The 12317-nt window shown below is 35.9% G+C and overlaps 1 protein-coding gene across 1 annotated transcript in view; it reads right to left on the minus strand.

Annotated features, from left to right (window-relative positions):
- Positions 1-12317, minus strand: part of LOC140135975 (alanine--tRNA ligase, cytoplasmic-like) — a 54406-nt gene that overhangs the window by 25175 nt on the left and 16914 nt on the right. The window contains exons 2-6 of the mRNA XM_072157676.1: positions 8521-8715; positions 7243-7431; positions 2962-3107; positions 1915-2109; positions 265-409 (exon numbers count right to left, since the gene is read on the minus strand). Of these exons, the coding sequence (XP_072013777.1) occupies positions 265-409; positions 1915-2109; positions 2962-3107; positions 7243-7431; positions 8521-8673 (828 nt within the window). The 5' untranslated portion in view covers positions 8674-8715. The remainder of the gene's footprint in view (positions 1-264; positions 410-1914; positions 2110-2961; positions 3108-7242; positions 7432-8520; positions 8716-12317) is intronic.

Consider the following 12317-nt stretch of genomic DNA (forward strand, 5'->3'; position numbering starts at 1 on the left):
TCCGCGATAGCGCACCGCGAGCACGCGATAGTGCACCGCGAGAACGCGTAACCGCGCGGACGCGACGCGATAGCGCGCGGACGGACGGACGGACACTATGTAAATAGTATTAAGATAGGAATATTTAACAGAAATCCTTCTCAAAGTTTGTAAATAAAGAGTACTTTCGGATGGCTAAACCTATAGAAAATAGACCCAGAGGTATGTAGGCTATGTGATAAAGACCTAAATTATTATTTTAATCTACAGATATGTAGGACTCACCTTATGGATTTCTTCAAAGATAGGCACAAATAAATCTGTGTCGTAGTTGGAACTTTTCCCTTGTATAACCGACACGAGGCGCTCAAGACCCATGCCTGTGTCTATGTTCTGCTTCGGCAGTGGCTTTAAATTGCCATCCACTTCCCTGAAATAAACATGCAATGCATATGGAAGAAGAAGTTTTTAATTTAGGGCTTTAATCATGTTACACAGTGGTTCAATAGAAATTAACAACAATGATGCACCCACGTGTTTGCATATTTTAATATTGTAAGGGCAGCTAAACGAGTGGTATAAAACTATGTGTATGCATCGTTTTTGATGAACCACACATTATTTTTAACAATGAACTTCAATTCTCGCTATTCGCAATAAGGCGCCGCCAGCGGATTTGCGATGTAATCATTGATGTATCATGGGAAAATCGTGATGTATCATGGGAAAAGGTCGACATCAAGTCAGCGCCATCTGAATATTACCATGCTATTACATAGGAACACGTGACAATATTTTTAGTTTGTCAATATAGCGGTATTACGCAAATCGATAGAAAAAATTAATTGTGCACATTTCAAATCACATTATTAAGTATTATTGAGTATCGATTCGCGTGTAACACCTTTATTTTGACAAACTAAAAAAATATTGTCACGTGTTCCTATGTAATAGCATGGTAATATTCGTATTGCGCGGACTTGGATGTCGACCTTTTCCCATGATACATCACGATTACATCGCAAACCGCTGGCGGCGCTCTTATTGCTAATAGCGAGAATTTCATGTTTACCTACTGTAAAGATTTGCCTCATTTTTTCATATATTGGCTCCCTTGACAAGCTTGAGTTTTAGGCACAGACTGGATGGAAGTGCCCTCATGTGGAGGTTCCACCAGCAAGTGAGGGCACGGACCCTTGATTCTTGTCCGGATGTTCAGGGGAGGGAGCTCTCTAACAGTGTGTGAAGTTTACTGCTAGGCAGAGAAGCCCATGTGAGCCATTGGGCGAGTCTTAACAGTGTTGGGTTTATGCCATTTATTGATTACGGGACATTTTAAACATTTTTCTTGCTCTTTTATGCATCATTTTGTATGTACTGTAATAATCTCATGTTATATTAATTTCTTGTTTCTAGCATGTGTATACAGTAATAATTATATTCTTTTTATGTGTATCTTTATAACTGTTAACCTAAAGTATCCTGGACAACAAGGGAGAACAGTGCTGGTCATTGATTGTCTGTCCCAGGTTTAATAAGAAACAAATAAATAAATAAATTGGGTTGCCAATCTCTCAATAACGGTCAGAGTTATGACCAAAAAATTGAGTTATGTCTAAATTCTTGTGCTGAGATTAAAAGTTTAAAAGCCTGAATTATATGTATATCCTATGTTTTGCAGAGTTCCATTTACAAATTAAGCGTACTGCTAACCGTCCAATGCACACAGTCCTATTTGTCATGCGGCTATACGCGAGAATGTTTAAAAAAGGACCTTCCAAAACACTTGAGAGCTTACAATTTCCAAACGCAGGTATCAAACACCCGTGCATCTATAATCAAAATCCCTCTCATGTGATGGGATTTTGAACAGATGCACAGGCGTTTGATACCTACGCTTGGAAATCGCAAACACTCTATTATAATCATTGTTACCTGTTGAACTCCATAAACACAAGATTCCATATTTCCAACACATCTGGATCATCCATGTTAACTAGGTGACTAGCATCCCTTCCTCCTCCGATCCTATCAAAATGAATCTCACTGCATGGACCGCATGGGCCGACATCACCCATTTCCCAAAAGTTATCCTTGCAATCGAATGGCATGATGCGAGCCTCTGGTACTCTGCAAATTATAATACCACAAACAAAAAATACAGCTGTTTGGAAATAACATCACAATGAAATAATACTATTAAAGTGGAAATTTTCGCTGAACATTAATTTTTGCGCTTTTGGTGCTCAACACAGCTACTGTGAAAATAAAAATGTACAAATATGATTATTTTATCGATAGGTTTATGTACAAAACATCAAAATCCCAAATTTAAAAACCAGAAAGTAGATCAAAATTGGCGAAGCGGAAGGAGACTTCCATTTTTGAAGTTTTCTTGTTCTCCTAGCACTCTTGTAGTTTTAGAGCTAGCCTTGTCACTCTTGTGTCTGTTATTTTTAACATTTGGAGCTTTGGGGACATAATAGATTGACCAATGGGCTCAAGTATGCTTGTAGAGTGCCCCTAGGGCTATCAGTATACAAACTCGGAGCCCTGAGGCTGATTTATTAGCGGAGAAAAGTCATCTACTGGGCAGGACCCGAAAGTGTTCTAAATATAGGATCTGTGACCCTTGAAGTTTTAGAACTAGCCCTGTCAATGTGATGTGTTTGTTGGAGTCTTTGTGAAATGGCCCCAAGGTATAATATGTGACACAATCTGGTCCATGGAGTCCAAAGGCTGCAAATTTGAAACTGAAGTAAAGGTCAAAATATGGAGAAAAAACCCAATATAATACATAAGAAAATAGACATCACAAAACTTCATAACTTTACCAAGTATTCTAGACTTAAGGTATTTTCAGTATTAGATTAAAGATAGCTTATCCTTTGTATAAGGTAATAATTATAGTAACTCTATTTTCAAAAATGCCACTTTTGGCCTCCATGGACCAGATCGTGTCACATATGATCTCACGCTTACCCAAGATTAAGCCATATCTGTTTACAATCATTATCAGGTGGCAGTTTCTGCTTCTCATCTCCTCCAAAGTATGTGACATACAAACGGTCCTTGGGTAGCCTGTAGACCTCCGTCAACAACTCCCAAGCCATTTCACATGCTCCTTTCTGCAATACATAATACATGGGACACAAAACCAATTATTATACATTGCTATGGAGATCTAGTCTATACAAAAAATATATTAGATACATTTCAGGGTTAGGAATTTGTCATACAGTGCAAGAATTGATCTTGATTTTGTTAAGGCATTTGTGCAAGAATCAGATCATGATTCTCACAAAGTATATATACTGACAAGAATCAATCTTTGAATTTACTAGAACCTTATGACCGTATCATTGTGAGAGTCAATTCACAAATTTGTACTCAAATTTTGAACTCTCATTTTCAGTTTCCACAAAAGCCAAATTCTACAATGTACCTTGACTGAATCTGTTATTGAAGTCTTTGTTATCCACTGCATTAGGGCTTTACATTTGTTAATCGATACATGAGGCAAATGCAAATGTATTGATTCCATTCCTCCAGTGGGAACAGAAACCCTGAATATCTTGCACCAAAGTCGGAAATGTTGAAATATGAGTTACAACCAGGGGTAGCACGAGCACAAAAAATCAACAGGTCCAATTTAATTTTTCTGGACCCTTTGGTACCTGCAAAACCAACATTTAAGGGGTCCAATGAGAATTTAAGGAGTCGACCTGTCCGAAATTCTAAACTTTCGAACTTGTCAAATAGTCCAGTGAAATTATTAGTGTCGTTGGCCTATGGTGATTTGGAAGATTTACTGATCTTTTTATTTTTTTACTTTTGATCGACGATTCTTATACTGATTTACACCTTCGTGCATAGTAAACTAAGGAGTCTGTACAGTTTTTATCGGACCCTTTGGTCACTTTCAACTCCAAAATGGCCAAAATAAAAAAAATAAGGAGTCCCTGGATGCGCAAACTCCTTAAATGCGACCCCTGGTTACTACCATTACTAACTTGCTCATTACCTACATTTACTGATGTTGAATCCCAAGGTCTAAAGGGGCACTGAAAGATTTTTTTGGAAAATCAAATCACAAAATTTCCATTTATTTTGATAGATTGAATACTTGAGAGCAGTAATTTAGCGGACAAAACCAATCAAATTAAAAATAAGAGACATATTGTTCAGTGTCACGTTAAGCATATCTCTGTTAACTGTGTGAAGGAATTAATGTCTGAATCCAGACATTAATGATAAAATCTACCAATTTGACATGAAAGATTCTGATTTAAGCTTCACTATTTTAGATACTGATTTATTGACAAACATTGCATACATGTTGAAAACTGGACTTTGACCAAAATTGAGGGTACAATTTTGTGAAATCTCACAATGCCCCTTTAAGGGGTACTACACCCCTCGATAAATTTGTGTCTATTTTTGCATTTTTCTCAAAAACTAATAACGAAGCGGTAAAAAAGTTACGATATTAGGGCAAGGAATCCAATTACTACACTGGAATTTCAGTGACCCATGACAAGCGGTTCGTTATTTATGATAAGAAAAGAGGTCCCGCTAGGATATACCTCATTTCCAATCATATGGTCGAATCCAACGAAAAGTGTACACGGCATGTTCAGGGCCATAACTTAAAAGTATTAATCAATTGGCATTCGCTTTTTTGTATTGTGTTTATTCGCTTGATCATACGCTTCGCGCCATATATAATAAGACCCCCTTCGGTGTAAAACTTAGACACAGAGACCCCAAAACATGATATTTTTACCCATTTTTTCAAAATATTTCTTAAAGTATTTTTAAAAACATCTAAATCAGTTATGAAAAGAAGTCATTGGATTGAATCTAAATTGATTTCCTGAAAGGTGTGTATTCAAAGATTGCCTGTTCAATTTTTCACATATTTGTACATAATTATGAATTTTTGTGATAATTTTTTGAGTGGTATTTTTTTACATTACCTACGAGTACAATTTTTCATAGCTCTAGATATATCTTTAAAAAATGAAAATCACTAATAAATGCATAATTGATACAAGCTTTGATATGTCCAATACTGAAATGCATTGCATTCGGACATCTTTATTATTGTGTTTAGCTGCCAGAAATTCTAAATGGCACAAAGGTAGGTTTGGTAAAAAATATGCATTACCTCCGAATACATGTTAAAAGCTGTGCCATTTCCACAAAGTGAGAGAATAGTAAACAATAGTTAAGCAATAGGTGCAGGGTAATACACTCTTTATTTCTACCAAGTTTCAATAACCTGCGTTTAAATATTTCTGAGATGTCAACAATAAAAGCAAGTATTCAGAGGTAAATTTGGTAACCGAATGTTACCTACGAATACAATTTGACATCATGACAGTATTGTGAAACACCGCCATTCATGCTAATGCCCATATTGGTACATAACGAAGGCCTGTATGTTTGCTATCAAATCATATGTCAATGAAAGTTGCGATTCACATACATGCCCACCATGCAAAACTGAATACGGCTTAATTGGTGAAAAATATGTACTGAAATAGACGACGGTCTGCTCATTTGAAAGAAAAATCAGATTCAAAGAAGATTAGAAGGGATAAATACTTGGATTTGTCAACTGTCATGTGTGCTTCATTTTAAATGTTTACCGACCTTCTGGTTTCTGAGTAATTTGTGTCCAAATTGATTTATTCGAAGGTAACTTTTGACGTTTTCGCTAAGGTTACCTACGAATACCATGGAAAAAACGACTGTTCTCATTGTCTCATGATCTAGACAACACATTGATGGACCCTGGTATAAAGCTAATTGTAGTTGCCCTCAAACGAAAGGCCACAAGACGTAACTGACTCCAAGATGGACTTCACAAGTCTGCAATAACGGTTTTTAGTGATTTGTGTGCAATTAAGCAAATTAAAGTCACTTTAGTGCCTTTATTTCTTACTTCAATCCTCTTTCAACCGCTGTGAACCGACATTATTAATACATGATAGGGTCTAAAGTATCAATAAACGCACATAAAGAAAATAATACATTCAAAGTGCTTTATAAAATGAAGTTTTGTTTGCGATATCCACCAAAAGTCTAATTCTTACCTACAAATACTGAAATGTTACTTACGAATACAGCATAATACATGACATGTGTAATGAAGTGTTCCTACCAATGGAAATTAATTGTCAAAAACTTTAAGCGGTACCCCAGGACACTATTATTACCCATATACGGATTCATTCAACAATTATTTATTATGTAAAATTGCTGATTAACTACTTGTATATCAAAATGAAGTGGTCAAAATCTTGCTAACAGCATCAAAAAAATTTTGATCTAAGGTAATAGCATTTATTCATTTGGACGTACCATCTGAAAGAGATCTAAAACTACCATTTTATTAATTCATTACCATAGTAGCAAAATTTAAACCTATAAACTCAATATAGATATTGTTAAATCGCTCATGTTACCTACGAATACCGGGTTTCTTCACCTTTTCATTGTATAAAGCGTTAGGTGTATGCGTATAATTCCTAATATTCTTGAAAACATATATCATACTCGTTCTTATACAATGTGTAAATTGATTCATACTCATTTGATAAATAAAATACAGAAACTGACCTAAACTTCATTTTCAAAAATATACTAGCATAAATTGACTAAGATCATATTGATCGCGTTATAAAAATAAAACAAATATTTTCTGGTTGAGCTAGCATTTTCCTGACACCCTGTGGTCTACATTACACTAAAAAAAAAGCGTTAATGGGAATATTCCATTTGTTTTAGGTTGATTAGTATTGCGATAGTGAAAGCATCCTAGTGGTATTCGTAGGTAACATTGGGTTTTGATATCACATTTACTATCACACGTCCTGGATTTATTTTTCAAGATTAGTAATGGCACTTTTGGTTCCTATAAGGCCAATATGTCGTCAATCAATGGGCAAAAGGAAAAAATTGTGGAGACATTTTTATTTCGGACTTTTATTTTTGGCCCGTGGACACTTTTGGTTGGATTCGACCATATATACTGAACCGCTTGCCTTGAGTCACTGAAATTTCAGTATAGTAATTGGATTCCTTGCCCCAATAATATACATAACTTTTATTACCAGTGTGTTATTATTTTTTGAGAAAAATGCAAAAATAGTCACAAATTTACCACAGGGGTGTAGTACCCCCTTAAAGAAATGAGAGAATTTTGCTAACCTTTTAGTTACATTTGAATTTAACAAATTTCATATGAATACCAACCTTAAAGAAGTCCCCAAAGGACCAATTGCCCAACATTTCAAAGAATGTGTGATGGTAGACATCCTTGCCGACATCGTCCAAATCATTGTGTTTGCCTCCTGCACGAATGCACTTCTGACTGTTAGCTGCACGCTTCCATTTGGCCATATCGCTGTTAGGATCCACAGTGCCCTGAAAGATGGGCTTGAACTGAAACAGGAAATGAAAGTAAATCCATTTTATTTCTGACAGTGAAAATGTCAAAGAGGTTAGGCTAGAGAGCCTAGACTTTGCCATGTTGTGTGTTGCTTTTGGAGCACCTCCAGATGTAGATATATTTTGACATACATGTAAGGCTGGTACACTTTGATTTAAAAAGCATGCTTGTTGCATTGTGCTAGTAATGCATTGTGTCGATAACAGGCTCTCAATGTTACATGCCCAAACCTTGATAACAGTCAAGTTTACAGATGACAATTACTGTTTGATTGTGCGTTTGCCAATAAATGACAGAGGTATATACTCTTTTAGTTCAAATGTATTACAATCCAATATAGCACATTTACCATAGTGTTTATGCACAGGGCTTTGTGGAGTCTGGACTTTCCAGTCTAATTCTTTTTGATATTAAACATTTTGTGCATGAATGCTGTCAATCAGCCAGGTAGAACTCTAGATTGATAAACAAATTGAATGTTTTTCACTAAAACTTGCTTATTTTGGAGTGGTTACAGTATGACATCTTATCTTATCCTCAGTGCCTTGTTAGGCTAGGCTAACTTTCAACTCATCAGTGGCCTGAAACAGTGTCAACCCTGCACAGTAGGGATCCGGCTGTTGCCGACATAGCTTTTGTGAACAATATTGTTGACAAAATAAATTCCTGATTGTCAACAACCATGGACCAATTGTCAACAAAAAAACTTGTCGTTTTAACGTCGCTTTTATTTGCCATGGAATAACTGCATCAGTCTTCTATTTTCACTCCTACAAGTGGTGAAGATTATCTTTCCATTACAATCCCAATATTCTGTTGCTGTGTATATGGGGTAAATGGTAATATTTTGATGTATAAAAACGACGCATAACATGGTCTCTGAACGTAATATTTTGACTTCATTGATACATTTTTTTTTGTCGACAACTTGTCGATGTTGGATCTTGAGATTTGATAATTGTCGAAAATGAAAATTCTACTTGACAACAGCCCTACTTCACAGTTCCTTTCAACATACCAATTTCAAATGGGGGTCACATATTCATGTCAATGCCTATATAAAAGCATCCCTGCCTTCTCACCTGGTTCATCCCAGCATTAGCAAACAGCAGTGTAGGGTCATCCAGAGGCACAACGGATGATGACGGCACAAATGTATGCTCAAGACCCTTCTTGCTCTGGAAATACTCAATGAACATCCGCCGAACATCTGCCCCAGTTAGGCTGGCATCCATGTTGAATTATTCAAGTTCTTAATAACCCTTGTAGTACCGTATCTGCAATAAATTTCAATTTTTAATTTAAGAATTTCAAGTTACTTTAAGCAAGCCAAGCTTACATGGCATGCCCAACATTTAGCATTTTAAAAGCTAAAATTTCTAAATAGATATAAGATTGGGTCGATTTAGCCTATTTAGCTTATTGGACGAGATTCAAGACCAATAAATATTGGACATAAAGCATCCAAATTTTATCATTATTGTGTTTTAGATCCAATATTTTCATACACTTGGATTCATCAAAACATAATAATGCAAAAAATTGCTTTCCTCCCCCTCTCAGTGTGCAAAACAAACCATTATACCATCTCCTGGCCCCTCCATGTGCCAAAAAATTGTTGCACCCTCTTGCATATGCTTCCTTTTGATAATCATAATAATTATATTTCAAACTTCAAATGGTCTACACAACTATGGGAGCATACATGTGATGTGAGGAGCAAAGAAATTTATATACCGTAAAGGTTCGCCTAATGGCGCTCATGGGCCCCGGCTCCTTTGCCTTGGGATAAATTTCATTAATAGAGAGCTCCCTCCTCTGAAAATGCCACCAAGAATTAAGGGTATGTGTCCTTATTTGCTGGTGGGATTTTTACTTCATGGCACTTTTAGATTTTGTCGAAAATTCCAGTTATGTCAAGGCAGCCCGTAGCGTCATTAGGCGAATCTTTACTGTATTTCAATATCTTGTTACTTTTATTACAAAATATTAAGAGATGCCTCTTACATTGTGTGCAAAAATGGCTCCCTTTTTGACCTGCAAAAGATTGTAAGCCCCTTTTTTGTTTGCCAACAAATCTTACCCCTCAAATTTTGGCCTTCACCAGGAAGGTAGGAACACATTTGTACTGTACCCTATAGTATGGATGGTTTTTATGGATCTATGCAGGAGTAAAATTTGATTTAACAGTACCATGAATCATAAAGTATGATAATGGTATGACAAACCAATAGTAAGGCCATTATGTGATCAAGCCCAATGTCATGCAATGCATCATGGGAAGACTCCTGCAGGATTTTAATAAAGGATTGACATTGAGATTGCATCCCAGAGAATATATCTTACACATCCCACAATGCATTTCTTTCCTGTACTGATTTGCCATTCAGTGCAACATGGGTCGATAGTGACAAAAATACCTTAATGTATAACCAAGCTCATCCAGATCTTGATATTGAGGTATTTCTTGTCACTATTGACCCATGTTGCACTGAATGCAGGGTTCCCACACCTGAAGCCTCTAAAAATTCAAGGACTTTCAAGGTCCAAAAGCATGATTTTCAAGGACTTCCTACAACATAAAAAGCTGTGTATTAATGAAAGTGACAGCTCCTCTCCACTCCCCAAATTTTGTCAAAATTATACTGTAGGTAAAATTCCAGACTCCGTACACCGGACGATCTTACCATTTCCTATATTGATTAAGATACTTCTTGCATCAACATCTACCATCCAGTAACCGACGGATCCCGATCCCTGATCAGATGCTGACCAATCTTGTACCTCCATCCGTCGATTACTTGCTATATCGATCTTTCAGATGTTGATGCAAGAAGTATCTTAATCAACATCCGGTGTACGGAGTCTGGTCCAAAACAGAAATGTTTTGTAGACTCCTAACCGGAGCGATCTTACCTTTCCGATGTTGATTATTCCCGGATCCCAGCCACCCCCTACAAGCTTGGTCCAAGTAGGGGATCCCAAGTCGGGTAAGGTACGATTACCTGGTGTGACGTCACCAAATGGGTGAGTCCACCGGGCGTTCGTTTTTTTTTTTTATTATTCATAAAATGACTATTGGTTTTTTCCGCATCTTGGGATCAACATCGAAAGGTAAGATCGCCCGTTAGGAGTCTACAAAACATTTCTGTTTTGGACTAATTTTCAAGGACTTTCAAGGACCTTGTGCAAATTTCCAGGACTTTCAACGCCTTGAAAAGAAAAGGTGTTTTCAAATTCAAGGACTTTCAAGGACCGTGGGAACCCTGTGAATGGTAAATTGGTATAGGGTAGAAACATAAAAAAATAAATAGAAACATTATCAAAAATCTGGAGCAAGTCACGTTGTGAAGAGACCAACAACAAAACAAGAAGTACATTTTTTAAGATTCAATAAAATAATACACACAAATACATTGAGGCATTGAGGATAAGTCTTTTATATTCTTTTTTTTCTCTTTGTACCATGATTCAGCATCCTATCATACATAATGTAATATCATTCAAATCTTCAAAAAGAGAATAAACAATAGGAATTTTTGTTATTACTATCCTCTACTGTGTGATAGACGACAGACAGGTCCAATACTTCGAGTAGTAGATATCGGCACAACCGGTATCCACTATGATAAAATACTGAAAATGCCTGTCATCTATCACATTGTAGAGGATAGCAAAAACAAAATGTTATTTTAATAGCTATAAACTATCATAAACCGTCATAATAAAAATGCCCTTATTCTACAATAAATCTTCAGATGAGCGTACTGCAAGCATGTGCCTGTGTTACAAGTACTGTAAAAAAATAACATCGAAAGTACAACTCTTCAAATCTTTAGCATTTACAAATAGCCTAACAAAGTCATGCACATATCACATTATTTCAGTCACCTTCTAAACTTGCATATTTTTTCCAAAATGAACAAAATCCAGACTGTCAAAACATCACAAAATGCTCTGCTAGATACTGGTAGCAACTGCTTAGTCCTGATGATATACATATTAGTTTATCTACTCCCAATTCCAGAATTGAGAAAAATACAATACTCCTGGTTCTAAATTTTGGGGATTAAAAAAATATTATATTGTTTTGCCAATCCTAATTCTTTAGTTGCACCTAACTGGCAATGAACAGAATGTTTGGACATAAGGGCAAAAAACATGCATTTTAGGGTGTCTTTTGTAGACCGTGACAATCAAGCCTAAAGACTTGTACAAAAGTCTAATATTAGTACATTGTATATGCACTCTTATTTTTAGCAATTAAATTTTCTATTCTTACTTTAGAACCAAGTATTAAAATTTACATAATAATTAGCCCCCAAGGATACTTAAGATTTTGAATGCTTAGAGTTGCGTCAAGTCTGATTTTTATTTTTGTGACTGTGATTGCATGGAAACATGCAAAATCTCTATTAGTTGACAAATATCAAAATTTCAATTTTATTGCCACTAAAGGCCAACTAGTGTATAAGGATTGGGATTTGTTTCATTTGTTAAAACAGGAAAATAATGTTTTAATCTCACAAAATTTATAGTGCTATATTAATTTTTTGGAACTGGAAGTAGTTTTGATTTTGCTTAGTTTGATCTGGAGTTTTGTTACAGCATCCTGTCAGTCCTCATGGTTATAACTTACATGTACATTGTAGATATTTATCATATGTGATGCAATCAAGCTAAATCAGTCTGATGTCAATAAAAATCAAAATTCGGTTTTAATTTCAAGACTTGAGATATCCCCATCATAATAAGACAAAAGGATCTAGAGATATGGCCATTTTTGTGTTCCACAGAACAATAAAATACAAAGAAAGTTGAATAATATTATTGGCTATATCTCAAAATCAATATTCCCAACATCCAACTCATTTTGCTT

The sequence above is a fragment of the Amphiura filiformis genome, chromosome 16, assembly GCF_039555335.1.
Source record: "Amphiura filiformis chromosome 16, Afil_fr2py, whole genome shotgun sequence".
Taxonomy (NCBI): Eukaryota; Metazoa; Echinodermata; class Ophiuroidea; order Amphilepidida; family Amphiuridae; genus Amphiura; species Amphiura filiformis.